The sequence below is a fragment of the Nicotiana sylvestris genome, chromosome 12 (genome assembly GCF_000393655.2).
Source record: "Nicotiana sylvestris chromosome 12, ASM39365v2, whole genome shotgun sequence".
In the NCBI taxonomy this organism is placed as follows: domain Eukaryota; kingdom Viridiplantae; phylum Streptophyta; class Magnoliopsida; order Solanales; family Solanaceae; genus Nicotiana; species Nicotiana sylvestris.
This window is the reverse complement of record NC_091068.1, coordinates 139,065,797-139,091,428: the sequence shown is the minus strand read 5'-3', so window position 1 is coordinate 139,091,428 and position 25,632 is coordinate 139,065,797. Positions and strand designations below refer to the sequence as shown.

Here is a 25,632-nt window from a genome sequence, read left to right as displayed (position 1 = left end):
TTTTGGGTTGGTTTATTGCCTTATTAGTGTTTTACCTTATTCTCTGAAATTTTATTTGCACTTGTTTTGATGCACATTACTGATATTTTTCTAAATGGTTTCCTGTATTCTCACGGGTTATTCAAACGCATATTTGGCTTTATTGATCTGATTATTTTATGAATTGCTGACACGTATACCAGCGGTATTATTGGAATATCAACTGATAGTCTTGTTTGGCCAAGTTTTTTTTTTTTTTTGGATAAAGGCGTTTTTTTGTTGTGCCGAAAGTGTTTTTCAATTAAAGTTAAGATATTTTGGCCAAATTCTTAGAATGAACAAAGTATGTTTGAGTAGAAGCGGAGTTAATTTTTGAGAAAAGGAAAAAATTAGTTTCTTCCTAAAAGTACTTTTGAGAAAAATATACTTAGAAGTATTTTTTTTAAAAGTTTGGTCAAACACTAATGACTGCTCAAAAGTATTTTTCAAATTAATTAGTCAAATACAAATTACTTCTCACCAAAAATACTTTTCAAAATAAATTGCTTCTTCTGTATCAATTTCTCTCAGTACTGACTACTGCCGTTTGGTTTCTTTTCCATTAGGACACATTGAAGGAAAATGCAGGTCAGTTCAGGTCAGTTCACCAATTTCATATTTGCTACTTACCATTTTATACTACATTTTTTTCTATTTTAGTTTGTTCCAAAGAAATGCCTCTCTATCTGTACGGTCTCCATTGTTGTAGCAGTTTGTTCCAAAGAAATACATTTCTAATTTAAGCTTTCCATTTTGGAGTATCACAAATTCAAAACAATATACGTATATTATAACATTTCCAATCAATATATATTGTTAATTTTGTAAAGTACTTTTTGTCCAAATAAAATTTGTTTCCAAGAACTCCAATTTTTCTTTCTCCCCACAGCCAAAAAAATTAAGTCTACAATTCAATCAGTTTTTCCTATAAAAAAAATGACCAAAGACCTTTAACTCTCCAAAATAAGCAATTTTTTATATAAATAAGCACTTTTATTCCCCAAGAACGTGGTCAGACAGAAACCACATCCTTAAAGAGAATATGGGATCTGGAAATATCAAATAAAGAAACAGAAAATCACATGCTCTGCAAATGCGGGAACTCGTCAAGCAGCAAAAATGCGAAGCACATAGCAAAATACCAATAGGTAACGACCATTAATTTGAATCGAATCTCAACCAACATAACTGTCAACATCAAAATAAACCTTCACTAGTACCAGTATGCAGCAAAATTGGTCCTAACTCTTGCTTTACATAGGGTAAATCAACAAAGATATACTAAATACTAACACACTCTTCTGATTATCATTCCCTCCAACGTTGATAAAACAAAACTAACATCTCCAGGCAAACGATTCTCCGCCAATTTACTTCCCGGCACTGTGCTTAGCTTTTGAGTGAGATTCTAGAGCAGTTTCAGAACCAAAAGTCCTGCAAGGAGAAATATATGAATCCAGATAACCTAATGCTCCTAAAATAAATAAAACAGCATTGAAGTTACCTGTTGCATGTCTTGCAGGCAAGAGCTCCGCCAGATTTTGGAGTCTGGTTTGACTTGTTTCCAGGAGTCTTACCGGCCTGTTTTGAGGGGTGAGGCGTTGCCACATGGACAGCACCTTTCTTACCATCTAAACCACCCAAAAGAAAATATTCAGGAACAAGATAACTTAATCCCATATTAACTTGAGTAAAGATGCAAAAAATAAGCCACTTGCACATTTACTAATATCTTTTTTTTTAAATGTTAGAATCATATTCTCATTCCAACAGAATCAAAGGTTATTCCAGTTACTGGTCCAATTTTCTCATGCAAGTCAAAAGGACAGCAGCAGACAGTCCAACATAGCCAATCCATATCAAAGATTGACATTAAGGTAAGCATTAACCAAAGACAAAAACTAACCAGCCTTTTGAGGTGTTGCAAATTTTGCCTTTTTATCGGGTGCAGGAGTTTTTGTTGCTGAATCTGCAGGTCGCTTTTTGCTAGGCTCAGCCTAAAAAAGAAGATTGACCCAGGTACTGTTAACCCACCTTCCTGCTCAAGAAATTCAGGAAAAAAGAAAAGACCAATAACTACGAGCTACCTTCTTTGGTGTCTCCTCATCAGACTTATCTTCATCACTATCATCTTCATCCTGAACAGAGGATAGTCCATTAAAAATGCTAATGGAAAGAAAGCATAGATCACTAGAAGTGATATCAATGAAGCCACATTTAATTAGCAGGAGTTCAAAAATATGGAAGCTATAGTATGCAGAAGAAAATTTCTTTTGCATTGTGGTTAATGCTTCAGACTGCTGAAGCAACAATTCAGATTATTCGCATAGACCAGAGGATGATCTAAGCTCAAAACAGATGCAGCGTTCTGCCTTTTCAACATGCACCATAACATACAAAAACAATCTGATAATCATTTTGATAGCTGTTTTATTGGCAAAAACAATGGCCTAAATCTGACAATCGCATTTCGGCCCTTTGTTCCTTAAACCAAATATTGGTTGTTATACTACTCGAAAATATGTTTAGCAGCAAACAAAGTAACTAAATCGGTTATTGTTTTCTGAAGACCAAACACAAATAATATTCTTTGGGAAATCAAATCCAATGCAACTATATAAAGCTGACCAATCTCAAAATCTTAAAAATTAGATCTTGAAAGATCACTCAAATACCAGAGGTTGAATAACCTATTTCAACTGACTGGAAATTGTTCGACAAGCTCAAACAAGTACAAACCATTTTTTTTTGTGCTTACCCTAGAGTCGAAGAACCTTGGATGATAACATGCATTACAACATGTATTAGAAAATCATACCTCCCCCATCTCAGAATCTTCTTCATCCTCAGACGTATCATCTTCATCACTGCTATCATCTTCATCATCCGCCTTTGCATCTTTACTAGGTTCTGCAATCTTCACCTTCTGCTTACCTGAAGTAGAATCGTTTGCACTAGCCTTAGCTTCAGCCTTTCCTGTTTGGCGTGTAGGCAATACTTCAGAACTAAAATGCATGGTACATCCAAGAAATAGCTCAACAAAACATTGTCCTTACCAATGTTGGCAAGAGTAAGGGGTATTTCCTCATCAGACTCTGAACAATAAAATAACAATTAAGTCATGACCTAATCCATTGAAGATTAAATAAGGTTAAACAAAGATGTTAACTTACCATCTTCATCTTCTTCATCTTCCTCCGTGCCACACAGAAATATAGTCAAGGAAACAAAAAGATTTTGACAACTATACCTTCTTTTAATGGAAAGAAAGGAAATTATAAAAAGATAGAGTAGTTAACAGACGATGAAAAGGATATTGCTCGTATGGGTTAGCTGCCTTGTATCCGAAGAAGTAGACACTACCATTTTTCCAGTTGTGTGATAGTTCAAAGTCTCTATCAAAAACCAGGTCAAATTGTTGTTGAGGCAGCTTATCTAAGTTGAGTGTTCCAAGAACAAGTTTCTTTCCATCAACATTCACAGACAAGCATACAGGTTCCGATCCTTTATCCTTTTTTGCTTCACCAAGAGATGCCTACAAAGAGGAATATATTGACAGAATACAAAAATGAGATGCCTACAAGGTACAAGCTATATCAAATGAATTTTCCTATCAAATTCGTGACAACTTAAAATACCTGTGAAAGATGCAAAACCATATCATCTCCAGGTTGAACAGTTAAAGGTTGTCCACTTTTCACCTCAGCACCTAAATGTAAGTAAGTTTAGAAAAGCTGCATTTGCACAATTCCAATACAACGCGGGAAAGAAACACATTATTGATGAAGTATCAGCAGTATAACACAAAGAACAAGAAAGAAAAATGTCTGACAATATAGTTATTACACAAGAGTAGAGGCAGAAAAATACATTCAAATTGAATTAGAAATCCAATAGAGCTTCTGATGTACTGGTTTTTGAGCTATATAATAAATATCAAGACACATTGTCATCTAAGTAAACAATGGAAGGAAATCCAATATAAAGATGAAGAGTAGAGGCTCTTTTGCATCAAACACTTAAGGTTCCAAGAAAGTTCCTGATTCTGAAAGAGCTAAATCAAATACCTTCTAACACCCTCTTATATAGTCAGTATGGGAAATGAACCCAAAGGACAAATTGATGACAGAATTTCTGCCCAATTTGCAACATAAACACACCATATTTCAGGATCATAATGTACAGTCGCAGAGCCATGAATTGCAACAAGGGGATTTTAAAAAATTCACTTTTTGAACTATATTCCCTTATATCAAGGCAATTCAAAAGTTTACATATATACAAAAAAATTGTTTTCTAGCTGTATACAAAAAAAAAATGTTTTACAAGGGAAGGGCCCACCCTTTAGATGCCAAAGCAGAGTCCACTCTTTATAAAGGCAGCCTTGCACTATAACATAAGCATTTTCAAGCTGCTTATTATCAGTCTCTACAATGTTGAGCATGCAAAATATATAACCATTAAAAAAAATTACACAGCCCGAGAAGCTATCACAAAACAGTAAATAATCCAAAAAATGCGCAATAAATTAACTTTATCAACATCAAAAGCATAAGAAACAATGGAAAGACGGAAGTAACAGATAAAGAGACTGTGGTGAAACGTATAATCAAATCAATAACATCTAACACAAAGTACAAAACTAAATATAACGAACAGTCATCGAGGAATACAGATTATTAAAAATAACGAAACGATAGACAAAGAAAAAGGCAAATAGATTGAGAGAGTGCTGTACCCCAGAATTCCATTGCTGATTCGAGAAAAGAGGAATATAGACAAAACTCTAGGGTTTTAGAGAGAGTGAGAGAGAAATGGAAGTGTTAGGGTTGGGAAGTGTATAGGTTTATAAGCGGGAGACTCGAATTGGGCAATGATTAGTGTTTGGTATGACAAAATCATTTCCTTATTCCATTTTCTATTTAAAGCAGGAAAATGTGAAAATTATTTTTTTATACACTCGTATAAGTTCTAACTTATATTGATTGATCTAATTAATATTACGACATTATTATTAATTTTTTATTCAAAATTTGAATCAACATATCATACGGTTTGTTAATAACATCATTAATTTTTAACTTATTTTTTATCCATCAAGTAAACAACATGTGTCATATCAAACACACTCATCGTTTATTGCTTTTTTGACTTGACAATACAAATTTCATATATGGTCGTGGATTTATCTATCTCTATATCTATCTATATCTATATCTATCTATACTATATTAAAAGCACGAAAGCCCTTAGCGAAATGTTGTTCGTCTTTTTTACCCTTTTAAAATATAGTTCACATTAGACGAAATAGTCATTAGATTATTTTCCTAATATTTAGGAATAATCATTTAATTATTTTCCTAATATGTAGGAGTATTCATTTAATTATTTCTATAATATTTAGGAGTACTTATTTAATTATTTTCCTAATATTTAGAAGTTTAATTTTTTAATTCCAGAATTTCTGCACTTTTCAATCCAAATTAGGATGTTTCATCCACTTTTTAAGTGTTTGTTTTCTTAATAAAGTTGTTTGCCTTTAACTCCATATAAAAGAGAAAAATCATTAAAAAAACATAAAAAGAAAAATTGAAAGGAAACATGTGAAAAATCTCGTGTATGTCAATGACGGATTTTTGTTCTTATTTTGAGTCTGATTCAATTCTTTTTGGTTTTGGCATTTGTTGGCCTGTGAGTTGTCCAGTTTTCTTCTCAAATCTCTTGAACTTTCAGGTAAATTTCTTAGTCTTTAATATCAATTTTGTTATTTTCTATGTGTTGTTTCTCCTTTTTTGTTCCAATTTGTTTCAACTCAGACAACAACGGGAAATTTCAAAGTTAGGGCTTTCATGGATGAAATTGGGGGAATATTGGGGGTTTTGATAATTGGTAAAAGTCTGTTTTTTTTCCCACCGAGAAAGCAAATAGAACCCAGTAATAATCCCTTTTAGAAGTTAAAATTTGATTTTGATCTAAAACTATTTTGCTCGACCATTGCTAATGTTTCTAATTTCTACTTAGTTTCCTCATCTCTCTGAAAATTCGCTTCTTTTTCTTTTTACATATCTCCCTTTTCTCTTTGATTCTGGGGTTTGTTTTACCTGTAAGTTTTGCTAAGTTTCTTGGTGATGGGATTTCGAAGATATGTGTTGGTTTTTGCAATTTTCCTCTTTCTGTTTTAGGTACGTGTGATTTGGCGGATGATTTTTCCTTCTCTCTTTGTTGCTTTCTTTGTTTTATCCATTTATGTTATTTTGGGCCTTTCTCCAACTTTTTTTTATTACTGATGTTGTTGTTAATTTATCTTTATTTCATGTTCTTTGTTTCAGTTTTTACTATGGGTTGTGGTAGCCGTCTCCTCTGCATCATCCTGTAAGCACTGCACTTCTATTGGTTTTTTTCCTTAACTTCTTAGTAGATTATTTATTTATATATATTATCTGTTTATTAGAGTTATTTTTTGTTTGTAATGTATGTCAATAACGCACAACTTATATTACTATATATCTAGATTTAATTTTAATTTAGTATTTTTGAAGCCTTATTTTTCAATGAATAAAATGGACTTCATTGTTCTCAAGTAAGTATAAAAAGGATCAAACGTTTGAAAAATACTACCGGTAAAACGACTAGGCAACATGAATTATATAGAGTGATGCTGATAAAAAGGATGCTCTTATACCGCACGTCTAATATATGAGACTGGAAAGAAAATGATCAATAAGAGAATAAGAGAGAAGAAAAAATTTGAACTCGATAGCCCTTTTAAAGGGGGTAAATGCAAATATGGATTACTATCTGTTAATTTCTCCCATAGTGAGAAATCTGCAGTGAATCGAGCAAGTGTACATCCTGGTGTATGATGAAAATACCAACAAAATGCCGCAATCAGTCATATTCGAGTAATTTTATTAATTTCATATATTCACTTGTACATATATATTTTCATAGTTGGTTGGCGTTTATTTGTTTTAGTAGGATATATAAATAGCAATATAAGTCTTCTCGTAAGGCTGGAGTGACAGAGGTTGGCTACTAAGTTGGGCATTGTTGCAAGTTGCTCATGCCGATGTTTAGGATGTGCTTTATGTTATGCTTGAAAATACAAACTATCCCTATGTATTTGAGAGGCATGCAGATTCTCAATTTATCTTCTTTATTATTGCAGTTCTAGCGATTCGCTGTGGTTGTTTTCTACCTCTGTTATTCAGTGGCACTTGAACCGAAAGGTAAATTTTCTAATATCTCGTGATTTATTTTAAGTATTGTAAGTTTTTGCTTGAGTTCTTTTAAAAAATTATAATAAACATATATAAATATTAGACAATGTTGAAAACATATTCAGTAATGCAAGTATGCACTTGACATTTCTCCTTTAGGAAATAGATGCGTGAATATGTCGAGTAAAAATCATAAAATGAAAGTTGTGAAAAAATATATGCTGACAAGAAGGCTAGGCGACGCGAATTATACAAGATGATGCAAGGCGATAAAAATGAGGCTCTCCTAGTGCGAGCACGAGCGCGAGCAAGTAAGGACGAAACAAGTGGTCGGCAACTTCCTGCTTGCTCGCTAATTAATAGCTCTGTTATCGCATCATCCTCTATGAGTGCTAATATTTCAAGCGAGCAATATCTTCCTTTTGTGGGATATTCAATATATGAAGCATGTTAGAGAGCTAGACTATGACTTCTTGATGGTACACACAAGTATAAATATGTATATGCATTTATAACTATCAAAACTATATACTTATACTTGTTATTGTTGCATCCCAGGATCTACATCTAATACAAATCATGAACAATATACTGAAGAGTCAATAACAATTCAACCATCAATTGATTATGTTATGTTAAAAACTGTTCCCAAATGCAAATTTTGCGAAGCCAAAAAATTTGAATACGAACCACCCGCATTCTGTTGTCGCAAAGGCACTATTAAGCTGATTTCACATCAAGTACCACAAGAGTTAAAAACTCTGTGTCTAGGAAATACTGAAGAATCAAAGCATTTTCGAACCTACATAAGAACATACAATAATATATTTGCGTTCACATCCCTGGGAGTAAGTTATGACAAAGCGTTGGCGAAAAGGAATAAAGGTATTTATACATTTCGAGTTCAAGGACAAATGTATCATTTCATGAATGACCTGATACCAAGTAATGAAAAAGGAAAAAATCTACAATTATATTTCTATGATAATGAAAATGAGGTGAGCAATCGAATGGCATGTTCCAATAAATTGAACGAGGATACTGTGAAAAAATTAATGGAAATATTAAAAACCAATCCTTATACTACGTTTTTGAAATCCTTAATAAATATACCACAATTATCAGATTTCTACATTGCGCTTAAGTGTGATGCTGGTTTAGATCAACGAATATACAATCTACCAACTACGTCAGAAGTGGCAGGAATATGGGTAGAACAAGATACCAATAATTGCATTCCTACACCACATATCCGAATATATACAAAAAGTGATAGAAGTCAGCTGGTAAATTATTATTACGGATGTTACGACCTATTGCAATATCCATTACTGTTCCCTTACGGTCAAAATGGTTGGCATTGTGGTATTCAAAAAGTTAAGCCTTCACCTACCCCTTCCAGAACACATCCGTATTGTGAATATGAACAATTGCCATGTCTAACAAATATGACTTCAATTGATGGATTTCTTGACATGGAAGCTGAAGTGATGCAAAAAGGCAAACGAAAAAGAGAAACAGTTTCTTGTCGTGAATATTATTGTTATCAGCTCCAAATTAGAGATGATGAAAATATAATCTTACATTCAGGACGATTATTTCAACAATATGCTGTAGACGAATGGATAAAAGTTGAAACTCAAAGATTAGATTTCGCTTTTTTCAATCAAGATTTATTCAGGATGGATGTGTTAGCGGGACTTTTAGATCTTTTGCGACGCGGTGAGAGAGAAGGCTCACAGGTAGGTAAAAACAAAATACTTCCACTTAGCTTCACAGGAGGGCCAAGAGATATGCGTCGCCGGTATATGGATGCTACTGCATTAGTACAACGTTTTGGAATACCCGATATATTTCTAACTATAACATGTAACCATTCGTGGCCTGAAATTTAAGAAAACTTGTTGTCGACAGATGAAGCTCAGAATAGACCCGATTTAGTTAGCCGAATATTTCGAGCAAAACTAGAAGAGCTTAAAAGGGATATACTAAAAAGATAAATATTTGGTAAAGTTGCAGCATTTATGTACACGGGCGAATTCCAAAAACGGGGACTTCCACATGCTCATTTTCTTATTATACTCGATGAAAAATACAAACTACTGACCCCTGAGGCATATGATAAATTTGTTTGCGCTGAATTACAGGATCCTAAAAGAAATTCTGATTTATTTAAGCTTGTTACACAACACATGCTACATGGTCCTTGTGGTCAATTAAATCCAACAAGCCCCTGTATGAAGAAAAAAAACGGTCATTGTAAATTTAAATTTCCAAAAGAGTTTGCTGAACAGACAACTAAAGGAAAAAATTCATACCCTATTTATAGAAGACGAAATACAGGAAAATCTGTGGAAATTAGAGGACAACTTTTTGATAATTCATGGGTTGTTTCTTACAATCCATTCTTACTTAGTAAATTTAATTGTCATATAAATTTGGAGATTTGCTCTGATATTAAAGTTGTTAAGTACATTTACAAGTATATTTGCAAAGGACATGATAAAATTGCATTTCATATACATCCTAATGAGACGAATATAGAAGTAGATGAAATAAAGGAATATCAACCTGCTAGGTGGGTGTCACCACCTGAGGCTGTGTGGCGCATATTTACTTTTCCTATCAGTGAAATGATTCCAAATGTATACCATCTTCAACTGCATCTTGATGGACAACAAATTGTTTCCTTCAAAAATACAGACAATATTAGTAGAATTGTAAATAATCCTATGATTAAAAAAACAATGTTAACTGAATTTTTTAGAATGAATAACGAAAACGAAAATGCTATAACTTTGAATTTATTATATCGGGAATTTCCAGAATATTTTGTATGGTCCACAACATACAAGATGTGGTCGCGTCGCCAACAAGGATATGCTATTGGTAGAGTTGTGACATGTCATCCAACCGAAGGAGAAAGATACTATCTTAGATTGCTCTTAATGAACGTAAGAGGGCCAAAATCGTATAAAATTTTGCGAACTGTAAATGGAATAACTTGTGGCACGTTTAGAGAAGCTGCGGAAAAAAGAGGATTATTACTTTACGATAATAATTTAATAGAATGCATGTCGGAAGCAGTAAGTTACCAAATGCCACACAGTTTGAGACACTTATTTGATGTACTATTAGTATATTGCAATCCCGCTAATCCAAGAGAGTTGTGGGAAAAATTTGAAATCCCGATGTCTGAAGATTTCAAAAAATACCCAAACATGCATATGCGAGAAATTCGTCACAAAGTATTAAATCATATTAATGATATTCTTCATTCAATGGGTCGTGATATCAACGAATTTGAACTAACTCAGGGCAAAATTCAACCATCTGCAACAGCCAAAGAAGCTAAAGATGTACATTTTGAAAGGAATATTATCGTTACTGAACAAGATTTACTATTGCCATATAAACTAAACATTGAACAAAAAAGAGCTTACAATGTAATCCTTGATAGAATATTCTCAAATAAACTCGGAGCATTCTTCATTGATGGTCCGGGTGGAACTGGAAAAAGCTTTTTATATCGTGCCTTGTTAGCTACAGTACGACATAGAGGATTTATAGCATTAGCGACTGCGAGTTCAGGTGTTGCTGCTCCACTTCTTCCTGGAGGCCTAACTGCTCATTTCCGATTTAAAATACCTATTGATGCTGATGGAAATTTTAGTTGCAATATTAGCAAACAAAGTTCACTGGCATCGTTGATTCGAGATGAAAAACTAATAGTATGGGACGAAATTTCAATGGCAAAAAAAGAAATGGTTGAAGCACTAGATTTGCTCCTTAGAGATTTAATGGAAACAACTATGTTGTTCGGCGGAAAGGTTGTTGTATTCAGTGACGATTTTAGACAAACTCTTCCCGTTGTCCGTGGTGGACAAAGGAAAGATTTTGTTCGTGAAAGCTTATTATGTTCTGAAATTTGGCATCAACTTGAAAAATTACAACTGTCCGAAAATATGCGTGCGAAAACAGACACAACTTTTTGTGAATATTTGATGAGAATTGGTAATGGAAAAGAAAACAAAAATGATAAGAACAAAATAGAAATTCCCCGTCCTCTGATCATACCTTTCACCACTGAAAAAAATTCCTTGAATCATCTATTTAAAGTTACTTATCCTGATTTATATTTAACTCATTCAAATATTTCTTTTATTACTTCTCGCGCAATTCTAACTACAAAGAACGACTTCGTTGATGAAATAAATGATATGCTAATTGCTCAATTTACAGCTGATGAAAAAGTCTATTTAGCTACCGATGAAACAATTGATCCAAAAGATCAAAGTGAATATGACGACTTTTTGCACGCTTTAAATCCTCCTGGTTTACCTCCTTATAAATTGTGTCTAAAAAAAAAATTGTCCAATTATATTATTAAGAAATTTGAATCCCTGCGAAGGTTTGTGCAATGGGACACGATTAATATGTAATGACTTCAAATCTCATGTTATTAGTGCTACAATATCCAGTGGTGATTTTAAAAATACACATGTATTCATTCCGCGAATACCACTATTAACATCAGAAGATGAAAAACTACCCCTTCAATTTAAAAGAACAAAATTTCCGATACGGTTATGTTTCGCCATGACTATAAATAAAGCTCAAGGCCAAACATTAGATTTTGTTGGCATTTATTTGCGAGAACCTGTATTTTCTCATGGTCAATTGTACGTTGCTTTATCAAGAGCTAAAGGTTCTAACTGTGTCAAGATGTTAATTAGACCGGTTATAGCTGACGATGATGATGATCACTCCACATATAATGTAGTTTATGATGAAATTATTGAAAAAGCTTTTTCCATAACTTAGACCATCATTCCTAATAGTAAGTGTGATGTACAACTTATTTACTTTTTGCATTCTTTGATTTTGTATTATAATCATTCTAACAATCTTACGTTTGCTCATTATTATAATTGTGATGCGTTATGATTGTCGATTATGTCTAGATGGCAGAAAGATTCAACATCAATGCGATTACTCCAGAAACGGAAGAATGGACATGCAAGATACAAGTAGTTGATAAAGGCAGACCTAGAGACAACAGAGAGAAAACGAAAAAATATCAGCTGATGGTTTTGCAAGATGAAGAGATAATTTTTAAAGGATTCATAAGTTTGCCAATAGTAATTAAGTTAATATTATCCTAATTGTGCCTTATTTTGTTACAGGTAAATCAAGTGGAATGCGTTATATTCAATGCGGAGATAATGCATTTTGCAGATCTGTTTCGCCCTTTCCATACTTACTTGGTGTCAGTTGCACAAGTCAAAGAATCAAACTATATGTACGGAAATCCACTTAACAAATTTACACGGACAATTGATAGGTGTACATTGTTGAGCCAATAGAAACTGTTAATCCTCCAGAAGAGCCACTACCTCCGCCAACGCGCCTAAATCTTACACCATTTGGCAACTTTGAATATCAACCCGAAGGATCTGAATTCGGTAATTGAAGATTTATCTATTTATGTTGTTTGTTTGCCTAAAATTCACATTTATTAGTATTGTTATTATTATGATTATTGTCTATATCAATTTTTATTGTCTATTAGCTTATTCATCGTTCTTTTTAAATGCAAGATGTGCTTGCCATCGTGCTCAAGGCAAGCCCTTCAACCTATGCTTCAAATGGACGGAGAATTCAAGATTTTATCATCATGGATGATTAGTAAGTATACATAAACCTGTTTTATTGGATCCAACTAGCAACTGCTGATTCAAGTATGATGTAATGTGTCACTTTTCGTATATTGTCTAACAATAGCCCGCAATAACTAAAACCGAAATTCAAGTTGAGATTGTACCCTTTTAAAGGCTGCTTTTCATGCTTCAATTCAATTTTCGCTTTGCTGCAATTATAATCTTTCAAAGCATACTTAGATCTACTACGTATTCCTGGAATTATTATGGTTTAAGCTTTTTACTACTAATAATATTTGATTATATCTTTAAATATATTCTCAACAATGCAAAGTTCTTATCTTGTTGTTTCTCTTGCTATAAGAATCTAAGTAAAATTAGGATTGATATCATATTGCGCTTTTGATTTTGTAAATTTTAATTTGGCTCATCTTTTTTGCAAGTAATTTATGCTTTTCCAAAATTAACTTCAAACTTTCAATTTATTTTGATTTATATATCCACAATTGTTGGGATAGCTGCATAGAGTGACAATATTTGGTGGCTAAAAGTACGCACCAATCAAAGAGTCTAAAAACCATATCATTGGCCTTTAACATTTTAAAAATCTTTATTTGTTCTTCAATAAAATTAGAAGTAATGATCCAAACAAAGAAATTTTAGTTATGGAAAAATCACTAATTAGAAAGAAACTATTAAAAGCTAACTTAAAAATTATTTAATGTTATATGCGTCAAAGAATTAGATTGTTGCTAAGAGTTATTCAGAGAAAAATATACTGCCTTCAGATGTAGAAATATAACATAATTAAATATGTAGTTGCTTATTTTTCTCTTTAACAATAACTTTCTAATTTACCCGTAGTTGTTCTTTAATAAAGGTAGTGTCTCAAAAATTATGATTATATTTAATTTTTTTTACCTACTATTAACTCATCCGGGTTTACTAAAAAATTCGATCCTTTTGATGTCATGTTTAGCTATTGGATTTTTAAATCAAATTATATTTCAAAAATATGCTTTTTTCCATTCAATACTTTGGATTAAGATTGACCAAAATATTCATGTAATTAGAAAGCTGAATAAAGATGAGCGACTTTGTCTCCTCTAATTTTATATGTTTCTGAACAAATAGATAACCTATCTCAAATTATAGCCAATATAATCTCCCTCTTATTAGGAATTTAAGATATAGCAGTTCTTACACAAATTGTATAAAATTGATGAATCTTATATATACTAGCTTTTAATTAAAAGAAATTAGAGTTAAACATTTGAATGTCTTTGAAGAAAAGCTAATAAGTAGCTTATAGAAATTCTATTCAAAGTATTCATGCAATTGTGGATTCCTAAGTACTAAAAGTTTGGATATCACAAACATGCTTATAAACTATTGTATTTCAAATGTGCAAATATTACCAATGCTGAAAGATCTAATATAAGAAAGTAGCATATCAATGTTACGAACATCTCTATTAAATATTCTTGTAAAAGGGAATTAAGATATTAAAGAGAAGAGATGTACACCTCGAGTCATATAACAATTACAGGTAGACTCATGGGTAGGCAAATAAAGCCACGTATATGTATGATACAACAAAAGTGATGCTAGATGACTAGATTGCTCTCATGCATTTTGAAAAAGACACTAAACATTTATCAGATGCATAGCAAAAAACATGAGCAAAATTGAATAAAAACAAACCTGCAGGTAGAAGCAATTTGAGGAAGATGAAGATGTCTCTAAGAAGCAATGGAAATCTGAAAGTGCAAACAAAATGGAGGAAACCTAATATGTTGTCTATGTAAAACTCACTTGGGCTCATTTAAAACTTACACGTAGCATTTTGTATAGAAAAACTAAGCCACATGTATAGTAAATTTGTAAGAATTGGCCCGAAAGGACTAATATACCCTCGAACTTTTTAGAAATGACATAAAACACACATGTCGTCATTCCAGCTTTTCCTTAAGTTTCTTCTTCACTCTGGCCACTAGCTTTTACTTGATATCTACAATTTTCATTTGCTCTTTGGTTTTGGTTTTTTTTTATCATATATGTGAATTCTTCAGAGTTTCTTGGTGATGCGATTTTGATGATACGTGTTGGTTTTTGCAGTTTCCTTCTTTGTGTTTTGGGCTCTGGTTACATCGCAATATCAAAACTTATTCAAAACATCTTTATGTTGAAACTAATTGGATCATTGCTACAATAAGTTGTGAATTATATCTATTTCTCTTTTAATAAGCATAAAGCAATTCTACCATCTATTCTAGATTTGAGACTTATTGGCTCTTCGACAACATATGATAGTTCAAACTATTTTGCTTTAGAAGCTTTTGTTAGGGACCAATAGTCAAGACCTCAGGAAATATCTGTTTTCTTCGAAACTGATTGCATTATAGAAATTTCTACACATTAAGATACCAATATGTGTTCATTTTTTAATCATGTCTAATATTTAAATGTTGTAATTGATGCTCATTTATGCTGCTTAAGCATTGACATTCCCATGTTGATTTAAGATAGTGATTTAACAATTTTGTTCTATTTTATACAGCAAAAAACCAACGAAATTCACACTCTGGGAAGATTTTATTGATCATGATGGGAACAAACTACTCGAACTGCTTAAAATAGAATACCCAATCATTCTTGCTAAAAAAGTTGCAAGACCAAAGTCGTCGTCAGGTAAAACACCTCAAATGCATGCAAGATAGAGTAACAAATTCAATACAAGTAAAGTATATAAGCAATTATATTTTAGTTTTTCATATACCAGACGACCAAATTAGAAATGAATGTTCAAATGCATGTAGGATTGACTAACAAATTCAGTACAAGAATTGAAATCAATCCTCCATACCCACAAGCAAATGCGCTGAGAACGTGGTATTATAATCAATACATTATTGGTCGTATATGTGCTTGAACATATACAAGAACTAATTTTGAAATGTTAACATACTTGAAGGGCCCAACAAAATGAACAAATGCTTATTACGTACACAATGAAGAGCACAGGTCCAACAGGCTCTCTTTTATTTGTTCCTTTCGAATAAGAGATAGTACCGATTGCAGAAATCCGACAGCAAAATCCAGTGAGTGCACTAAATATTCATATATGCATTGTTACAAATTTTTACCTTTATTCTCTAATAAGAAAAAATTAATATGCGGCATCATTGTGTTTTCCAGGGTCAAATATTCTACATACATGCTGAAGTTGCACTACAAAATGAGAACCAACGATTTTGTATCCTAGCTTGTTCAGACTGCAAACAACACTTCACACGAGCTATCTCACGGAGAAAGTTCTATTGCACTAATTGCCGTCAAGCTACCCAATTGGTTCCCACGTATACATGCAACTTTCACATAACTGTTTATATTTAACATTCTACATTCACCATCTTTTTAATTAACCAATCATTTTATATTACAACTAGGTGCCAATTTGAAGTGACGCTCACAGATCAGAGCGGTTCTGCAACAACAACTATTGTCGACGGGTATGCAGAAAAAATATTGCTTCTCACTTCGGAAGAGATTTATGATATATGCAATGTTTAGGTACATTGTCAATTTCGAAAAACCACAAATAACTATTTTCTACCAGTTGAGCCCCCCCTCAAACATAAATAACTAATTTCATTTTTACAGAAAGGACTGTTGCCTCTTGCGAACGCACAAAAGCTACTGACTGGCAATATCTTCAAGATTCAAATAAAAAAGTTGTTTACAAGAAATAATGAGGCAGGAAAATTAGTTATTTTGTCTTTCATAGATAAAAGTAATTCGGTTGTCTCACAAATGCCGGCCACCATCAAGGATGTTGTGGAAGGAAGTAAACAAAAAATTGAACCCGATGCCCCAGAGAAGCAAGAGCACCCACACATAACAACCAAAGGCAACGATTCCTACAAATGTAAGGCGGAAATGAAAATTTCCCCTCCGAAAAATTGCTGAGAGGTATTTGTAATTTCTGTTCCTTCTAAATTTAATATGAGATTCAACTTTGTAGAAAAAACAAACACCTTAAACGACTATCGTTTGTTAGCATTTTTGCCAGTGTAACATCTTTTGCTACTATTTTGGGATGCAAGTAAAGCCACAACTTGTTGTTGCTTTTGAATACGGTTAAGCTCACTTTTACGACTGCTTTCTGGATATTCCTCTACTCGGAATATGTCGCATCGACACGAGGTTAGTATTCTTGATTACAAATCTACTAATAAGATCAATATTATAGAATGTATGGTCCAGTTCAAATTACTTTGCAAGCCCGCCCCTTTCTATGCTATTTTAGACCCAACTATGAAGCTATCAGGTCCTTCTGGTATGCCGACTGCTTATAGAACTTTAACTAGAAGGCTTAATAAAAATTCTATGAGTTAAGATTTCGAGCTTTTTCTAAGGATGGCACAAGTAGAAATAATAGTGGATAAATGTTATCAGTCTAAAAAAAATGAGATAAAAGCGGATAAACTAATATAGCACTGTACTGTAGGTGTTATTAGCATTGACTTCAAAAGTAGGTACACAACATCATATGTTAATAGCAAGGTATTATTTATTTGGAACAAAATATCCACTCTTGAATGTTGTCTGGTTGGAAAATAATACATTATTTACGTACGTAACAGTATCATATTATTAGATGCATGTGTGTCATATTCTTTATATCATATATGAGAGAATTATTTACATTTTATACTATTTACACATTGACAAATGGTGATGCATTTTTTCTGCTGTATCTAATCTTCTTCTTAGCTTTCTTCTTAGTAGTTCTTCACCAAAATATACATGTACAGTTATAAAATAATTGTTAGTGCTCAACAAAGTAATGGGTGAAGAACAACAAAGAATAAAAATTTGAAGTTAAATAGTGAGGAATATGCAAGTAAAGGAGTCGAGATATTTTTTGTCTGCATAAGTTTCCTGATTAAATTTTGGCTTCCTTTTTGGTCTCATAAAAATTTGAAATGCCTGATGAGATATCTATTCTCCTTGATTTTTTATATACTGACAAATCACTTAAATAACCATTTTATGTCACCATGTAATGTATGTGCCGCTAAAGCTCTCTTTGGGAGGTAAGTCGAGTTATCACAATGCAAGAAAAATGTCATATTTAGTGTTATCCACCTCTATGCCGACTTCAATGAACCAGCTAACATCCCATAAGAATACTCTCTTGTGGATAGCTGCTCCACTTGTTGATCTGCCTGAGTTGTGCATTTGTGCTAAATCATGATTTTCCTTTCTCAACTTTTTCTCCGTAAATAATGATATCTTCTATTTCTTCAACAACTAAGTAATAACTAATATGGCTACTAAATTAAAGTCCCCATGGATATGTCCCATTAAAAATACGTATTTTGTTGTTATTGAGAGTGAGATGTTCGGATAGATTGTCTTATGCAATTTGGTGGATCTGTTTGGAAGTGTTAAACATAATGTTTCAAATGTTAGTTGGTAAGGTGTCACGTTAAGTTTGAAACAATATAATGTAATATGTATTTGGCACCAGTTTAAATGTTGAGGGAGGAACTTTCCTCTTTAATATGAGTACCTATTTTTGGAAAAACCAAAAAGGACAGCATTATTATGACAGAGTAAATAGAACTTGATGGAAACGTTGTACAGAGTAATATGACTCTTTTAATATATTGTTTAATATCTTTCTTTCTCTTCTCTGTTTCAGTTCGTGCTCTGTTTTTGGGTTGGTCAATCCTTCTGGAGCAGCCTTTCTTGGGTACTCAGAGGTACAATTTCACTTTCTTTAAAATGTTATCCGAGAATATGTCAGCCTTTTCACAATACTTAATACAAAGTGGTTTTAACGTTGCATCTGAGTATACGTATATTGGCCATTTTCTTGCTCTTTGTTCGTTATCTTTTCCCGTCTTCCATAATATTTCATCTTCCTCTGTTCAGATTTTGCTGATTTATGCATTTCAATTAAAAAAAAATTGCATGCCCATAGGGCTGTGCTAATGTTTTTGGTGTGGCGACTGGGCTATTCAAAGCTTAAAGTTAGTATATTTCATTTACCTGTTGTTGCTCGACTTTCCTTAGTTAACATATAACGGTACCCTTAACTATTGATGTTATTAAAGTAGTATGCTTAAGTTTTGGCTAATCTAGGAGATCCAAATTATCTCTATTTTTTTAATGGTTTATCTGTTACTATGATTTCTTTCATTGTAGTTCTCCTCTAATTTTTCCCTGTCATTCAAATGACTATTTGATGAATTGAGTAGTTTTTTTTTGTCCTTCGATGCAGTTCTTACAGACTCTGATAGAATGTGGAATGAATTTTTGTTGAAAGCTAATACTATACAAGTTGTGCCATGAATTGTTATTTGAATATGATTTTCACAAATAAATCTAATATTGGAATTGAGAATGTGTGTTCTAATAAGATCTTTTCCATGCTTGAGCTTAATTTTTATTTCGTTGCAGTTACGATCTTGTAGAACGTACTTAATTCCAACTGACAAATTTTGTGCAAAAAGGCTTTCTTAGTTCCTCCAAGTCTGTAGGGGCAAAAACGAACAACCTTGGCTATATGCAAAGAGGCCTTCTTAGTCCATATTTCACATCAGAACATAAATAATGGAATCAAAGATATAATATGCTTGGCTATGTGCTAACCTTTACCTAGCCTACTTGGTTTTGTTAAAGCAAGCTTAACCGAATTACATTACTGATGTTGTTTACAGAGCATTACATTTGTTGTCTTTAACTCTTTTTTTTGGCTTTCGTCGATTCAAAAACACTTCAACATGTCAGATTCGTTTTGATGTTCTGTTTTCTTTTGCTTTTATGGCCACACTTAAATCACCAATGATTTAAATTGATCTTTCTTGACATAAATTTAAATGTTTAAGCTACAAAGTTTATCGTGACTGCTTTTCTGTTTCAATTATTTTCTGTTTTATATATGTTGCTACTATTAAATAAGTACTTTTTTATGTTGCTTACCTGAAATTACAAGCATGTAATCTTCGTTGTAACCTTTTAATTTATAACATGTTTATTTGTTTGCAGATATTTTTGGTGAAGAACTAACAGGAAAAGGATCAGAAAAAAGACCAAAGACCGCATATGTAAATAGTTGTATCATACATGTTGTAACTGTTGTGGCACTTTAGGCATCCCTTAATGTAATGCTCTTGTGAACGCATATATGTAAATTAAGTGTGTACCACTTAACATAAAATATTGTCTACTAGATTCCATACTTGCATCATTAAATTTTGAGTTAAATAACGTTGGGCCCGTGCTGGCACGGGCTACACCATCCTAGTAGCATTAGAAAACATCCAATTATTAATTTAAATAATTTTGTAATTTATTGACTTCAAAATATTAAATATCAATAATAATAAAATTAGGATTGAAATAGCTCTTAAAATAGTATCTGTATATATGTGATACAAGAGTAAATGTTATTTCTTTTTTTACTAAAAATAATAACAGTAATTATGAATTAATAAATACATATAGAATATATAAATAATGTATTTGATATTATATATTATTTTCTATAAGCATAATGTATGATTAGGTGAATGACAAATAAAATAAACAAATTATAAAGATTATAATTGTGTGATTCCACAAAGTCGTTTGTTGAACAAGTTTTATTCCAAAAAGATCTAATAATGTAATATAAATTAAAATATTTTTTAATTTTTTAATATTTAAGACTTTCAATTACCTAAATTTTTTATTAACATTTTTCTATTTGAATTATGTAGGTAACAACAACAACATACCAGTATTATTCCATACTGTGGGGTCTGAGAGGGTAGTGTGTACACATAATTTACTCCTACCTTGTGAGGATAGAGAAGTTGTTACATTAATGAAAATATAGACAAGAAGGGACAATTGCAAAAGTCATATAAAAGCAGAATAAATAACAACAAGATAGTAAAGTGACCAACAATGAAACAAAACAACGGTTAGTCATAAAAACCTACTACCAACAGAAAGTGAGATCGCGTACCAATACTATTGTTATAAATACTCTAGACTACCTACTCTACTATATTAAAGTAAACTAGTCTTATAGTACGCGCATTGCGTATGTATCTCGTATTAATGAATATAAATTTTATAAAAAACTATGTGTAATTAATTTTTATTAAATAAAAATTAAAGAAAAAAACTGAGTTCCTACTATAATAATGACATTGTAGACAACAAATTACGTCGAGAAAATAAAATCAAGATCGAAAAATATCGCAATAATCGTAGTATTTGATTTCAAATAATTCGAATGTACAATCTCTATGATTCTACTTTTCTAGTATAAATTCAAGGGCCTTTGAACTTGATCTTGAATTTGAATTTGATTTATCCGTCGCGAACGCTTTGATTGTTGCCACGAATTTTATCACGAACAAGTAGCCTTGATCTTGAACGCCTCGTATTTGATTTAACTTAGTTCTTGAGCTTGAATACTTGATTTGTTCTTCGTTCTTGAACTTGAACTTGATTTCTTGAACTTGAACTTGGTTGCTTGAAGCCTGAAACTTGTAGAGAAATTTGCGGCGTTTGATCCACGAGCTCTCTCTTGCTTTTTGTTATATCTTCTGGTGTCTTTTCTGAGTTATGAAGACCCATATTTATAGTTGTGAGAGAGAAGGGTTATGATAAGAACAAACTATTTCTGACCAATCAAATTGAAGTGTGACATGACCGCATTTGATTGGCTAGAACATGTCACTTGCACACGTGACGCGATCTCATTGGCCCTTTAATTTGACTTGGTATGCCTTGTCATTCTAACATGTGGCATGATCTTATTGACTCTTTTGTTTGACTTGGCGTGCCACATCATATGACACGTGGCATCAAACTGGGCCTCTAGGAAGATGACATCTGGGCTTAATGAAGTGGGTTCATCACTTTACTCAATTAAATGAGCTAGCCCAATGGATCAAGACTTATTTATTTAATTCATATATATTGAACATATATAATTTATTCAATTATATTAGCCCATAATATTTATTTGGACTAGTATATTTAAAATATAATCCAAATTATTTAATAAATTTGAATCCAATAAATTTTATATGCCTACAAATACCCCTACTTCAAAACTTATCGAGATGTAAGCTAGCGAGCCCCAAAGAATAGGCTTGAAGTTACTGCAAAAATTGTAACATCTCTTCTTTTTTTCAAGAAAAATGGTAGTTTATACGTGTATCTTACAGCATGTCGTTCTTCTTCCACAATTGCCAAGTAGATTTGAGCTAAATAATAAGAGATAAAAATTCCAAGTATGGACGTAACTGTTAAAAGTTTTGATACTTATAGTCCGTTTGGCCAAGCTGCAAAAATTAGCTTATTTTGAAAGTGTTTTTTTTCGAAAGTGTTTTTCTCAAAAGTACTTTTGGTGATAAACAGTTTGTGTTTGGCTAATTAGTTTGAAAAGTACTTATGAGCAGCAATTAGTGTTTGACCAAACTTTAAAAAATTGCTTCTAAGTGTATTTTTCTCAAAAGTGCTTCTCAAAAAAGTGCTTTTGGAGATAAGCTACTTTTTCCTGCTTCTCCAAAACTGCTTCTGCTTCTTTTTGGCCAAAAGTATTTTTTTTGCCAGAAGCACTTTTGACCAAAAATTGAGGTGTTTGGCCAAGCTTTTGGAAAGAAAAAAAGTGCTTTTGAGGAGAAGCAAAAAAAAGTATGTTCTCTCCAAAAATACTTTTTTGAGAAGCACTTTTGAGAAAAATATACTTAGAAACAGTTTTTTAAAACTTGGCCAAACACTAATTGTTGCTCAGAAGTGTTTTTCAAACTAATTAGTCAAACACAAACTGCTTCTCACTAAAAGTACTTTTGAGAAAAGCACTTTTGAAAAAAAATATTTCTCAAAATAAGCTGATTTTTGCAGCTTGGCCAAACGAGCTAATATTCTCTTTACTTGTAATAATTACACATAAGTTCAGATAGCTCAACCCCACTTTCTTCGGTAATCTTCTTATTTACATTTCTTTTCAGTTGACAATTCCGATTGGACTTTGTCTCCAATTATTGTAGACATGCGATTTTGACCCTCCCCAAGATTTTTCATATTTTAGCACGTAAATATTTAATTTAGGCCCAATATAACTATGTCAACTCATTTTTACTCTTTTACTTTATTTTACTACAAGAAAATAAAAATTACAAAAAAATATTTTTTATTTTATGTACCTTCCATAAAGTAAAAAAAAATATATACAAAAAATAGTACCTTAATTTTATATTTATATAATCTTGAAAAATACAAAAAAAATATATGTAATAGTTTCATGTTTTAATATAGTTTAGTTTAATTAATTAGAATTTATTTTTGTATCATGTAGTATAGTTATCTTATATTAAGGGAATTTAGTTATGGTTTTAATTAATAATTTTTGGAGTTTTCTTAGCCCAAATTGAAACACAAAAAGACATGGTCCAACCCAATTACCCTTAGCCCATTCTTCCCAACCCATTAGCCCATTTAAGTGCAAGATTTAATCCTAGCCATCTATTTCCTTCTAATCCAATGGCCATCATCCCTTCCCACTTGCATATAAAATACTCAATTATAGAAACTCTACCCTTAAGTTTTCAAGACCTAGACCTAGACAAAAAAGAGGAACGGCAGATCGGCACAGAAAAATACCAAAAAATTCAGTGATTTTCCACTCAAAAAACACACACACACGAGAACAGAGAGGGTCTTTTCTATCCAACACACTAGAAAAGCGATATCCAGAGAAACGTATTTGCAATGTCACAAATAATTAATTACTACTTTTGATTATTCGATTGTGCTGCCTATAAATCCTATGAAATTCCAGTTGCATATTATGCATTTGCAATGGAAGCAAACGAAGTTGACATCGAGGGAAGTGTTGTTCCAGTAGCAAATACACTAGGGGATTAGGAGAAGGAAATCGCTGATCCTATTCATTTTTTTGGGTTTGATATTTTCTTTGGACGATAAGTTTATCCTCTGTTAGCTTTGTTTTGGGCAAGCTTTCCGGTGCCGATTCCGGTTCTCATCCGCGTTCCGCTACCTTTTCGTGTTCTCCATCAAACAATCAAATTTCAGATATGTAGAGGTTCATTTCTCTTTCTCTTAAGCTTCAGATCTTTATTTTTATATATGGATTGTGTTAGATCATGATTGAATTAGAATTAAATGTGGGTTTTGATTATTACATGTGTGGTTGATGATTTTGTTTTCTTGGTGATGATTTTGATTATTATATGTGTGGTGAGAATGACGAGCAGTGGGGTTGTGGAATCTTTCTTCTTTTTTTATTTTAAAAAAAGGGACTTGGATTTCTTAGGATAAATTGACCATGGCAAGTACCGAATATTAATATGATTTGAACTTTGGATAGTTTTGTTGTTATTCCTTTATTTCACTTTACTTAATTAAATCGATAGTAGCATACTTAGGCCGTTAAATCATAAACATCATAGCTTTCTTCAGGCGCGTATTTTAATAATATTACCTTCCTAAACTCGGGTGTGCATTTCATGTGACCCAAATCAAATCTTAAAACGTTGAATAAAATATGTTTAGGATTGCGGGTGCATTTCATGTGGTGCGATCCAAAGACGTATTTTGAACGACGTTCAATCTTCTTTAAAATTGAATAAAAGCGGTTAAAAGTTAAAATCTGCACATAGGTCCAAAATTGTTTAAAATCAGATAATTAAGTCGAATATAACAGTTGAGCGACCGTGCTAGAACCACGGAACCCGGGAATGCCAAACACCTTCTCCCGGGTTAACAGAATTCCTTACTCGGATTTCTGGTTCGCGGACTGTAACACAGAGTTAATCTTTCCTCGATTCGGGATTTGAAATCGGTGACTTGGGACACAATAAATCTCACAAGTGGCGACTCTGAACTTAATAAATAAATAATCCCGTTTCGATTGTCACTTTAAGTTGGAAAAAACTCCCTTATATACCCCCTTTTCCGGGGTGTAGGTAAAAAAGGAGGTGTGACAATTATAATTGTGATTACACAGCAACCATACCGGCTTTGGACACCAAGGGACTCGGAAATTTGTCCTCAAAAGCCGCATGTAGCCGAATATTTCTAGGAGACCAATTGTATTACTTGCCTCCCACATCGGCACTTCACTTTCAACCATCGCCTCTTGACATCTATAAATACAATATACTCTTTATTCTATTAGCATCATTTTCGGCGTTTGGCAACCATTTTGAGTCTACTTTTGACGACTTGGTAGCACTGACGCGAAGGTAATTTCTTCTTATTTTCTTGCGCTTTTCTTCCTTTACTGGTTTTTTTGGTAGGTAAAATAAGAAGGATATCTTCTTGCTCAACGAGATTATCCACGCATGAAGAAGGGTGTTTTAAGGTGTGAAGGGATGAGTACTCATCCCTGCCCGAATATCGGAGAGATTACTCTCATGGCCGGACTACCGGAGAGATTACTCTCAATGTGGCCCGACTACCATAGAGATTACTCTCAAAATGACCCGACTATCGGAGAGATTACTCTCAATGTGGCCCGACTACCGGAGAGATTACTCTCAATGTGGCCTGACTACCGGAGAGATTACTCTTAATGTGGCTCGACTATCGGAGAGATTACTCTCGATATGACCCGACTATCGAAGAGATTACTCTCAATGTGACCTGACTACTAGAGAGATTACTTTCAGTGTAGCTCGACTACCAGAGAGATTACT

The 25,632-nt window shown here is 32.8% G+C and overlaps 2 protein-coding genes across 5 annotated transcripts; one reads left to right on the top strand and one right to left on the bottom strand.

Moving 5' to 3' along the window:
- Positions 1-1,149: 1,149 nt before the first annotated feature.
- LOC104239051 (histone deacetylase HDT1-like) lies at positions 1,150-4,912 on the bottom strand. 2 transcript variants are annotated; one of them, XM_009793585.2, is made up of 10 exons: positions 4,757-4,912; positions 3,657-3,727; positions 3,336-3,553; positions 3,192-3,217; positions 3,075-3,113; positions 2,837-2,994; positions 2,106-2,156; positions 1,925-2,015; positions 1,523-1,649; positions 1,150-1,452 (listed from the first exon to the last, which is right to left on the bottom strand). In XM_009793585.2, the coding sequence occupies exons 1-10, from the start codon at positions 4,767-4,769 to the stop codon at positions 1,389-1,391; spliced, it is 858 nt and encodes a 285-aa protein (XP_009791887.1). In that variant the 5' UTR covers positions 4,770-4,912; the 3' UTR covers positions 1,150-1,388. The 2 variants fall into 2 exon arrangements, with proteins under 2 accessions (XP_009791887.1, XP_009791895.1); XM_009793593.2 differs by having other exon boundaries at positions 2,837-2,952.
- A 707-nt stretch (positions 4,913-5,619) lies between these two features.
- Positions 5,620-20,149, top strand: LOC104239070 (replication protein A 70 kDa DNA-binding subunit A-like). Of its 3 annotated transcripts, none has more exons than XM_070165398.1 (14): positions 5,620-5,751; positions 6,348-6,390; positions 7,187-7,247; positions 12,203-12,703; positions 12,839-12,926; positions 15,459-15,589; positions 15,718-15,787; positions 15,873-15,999; positions 16,097-16,257; positions 16,348-16,471; positions 16,562-16,870; positions 16,959-17,104; positions 18,609-18,669; positions 19,958-20,149. In XM_070165398.1, exons 5-8 carry the CDS (start codon positions 12,916-12,918, stop codon positions 15,958-15,960), a joined length of 300 nt encoding a protein of 99 aa, XP_070021499.1. In that variant the 5' UTR covers positions 5,620-5,751; positions 6,348-6,390; positions 7,187-7,247; positions 12,203-12,703; positions 12,839-12,915; the 3' UTR covers positions 15,961-15,999; positions 16,097-16,257; positions 16,348-16,471; positions 16,562-16,870; positions 16,959-17,104; positions 18,609-18,669; positions 19,958-20,149. The 3 variants fall into 3 exon arrangements, 2 of the variants coding, with proteins under 2 accessions (XP_070021499.1, XP_070021498.1); XM_070165397.1 differs by having other exon boundaries at positions 15,718-15,790; XR_011404465.1 differs by lacking the exon at positions 15,718-15,787.
- Positions 20,150-25,632: the final 5,483 nt, after the last annotated feature.

Excerpts from the sequence above, each read along its gene's own strand:
- LOC104239070 (XM_070165397.1), top strand. Across the intron at positions 15,590-15,717 it reads AAGACCAAAGTCGTCGTCAG|GATTGACTAACAAATTCAGT; the intron begins GTAAAACACCTC and ends AAATGCATGTAG. Across the intron at positions 15,791-15,872 it reads GCAAATGCGCTGAGAACGTG|GGCCCAACAAAATGAACAAA; the intron begins GTATTATAATCA and ends ACATACTTGAAG.
- LOC104239051 (XM_009793585.2), bottom strand. Across the intron at positions 3,554-3,656 it reads TGGTTTTGCATCTTTCACAG|GCATCTCTTGGTGAAGCAAA; the intron begins GTATTTTAAGTT and ends TCCTCTTTGTAG. Across the intron at positions 3,218-3,335 it reads GCAGCTAACCCATACGAGCA|GGAGGAAGATGAAGAAGATG; the intron begins ATATCCTTTTCA and ends TCTGTGTGGCAC.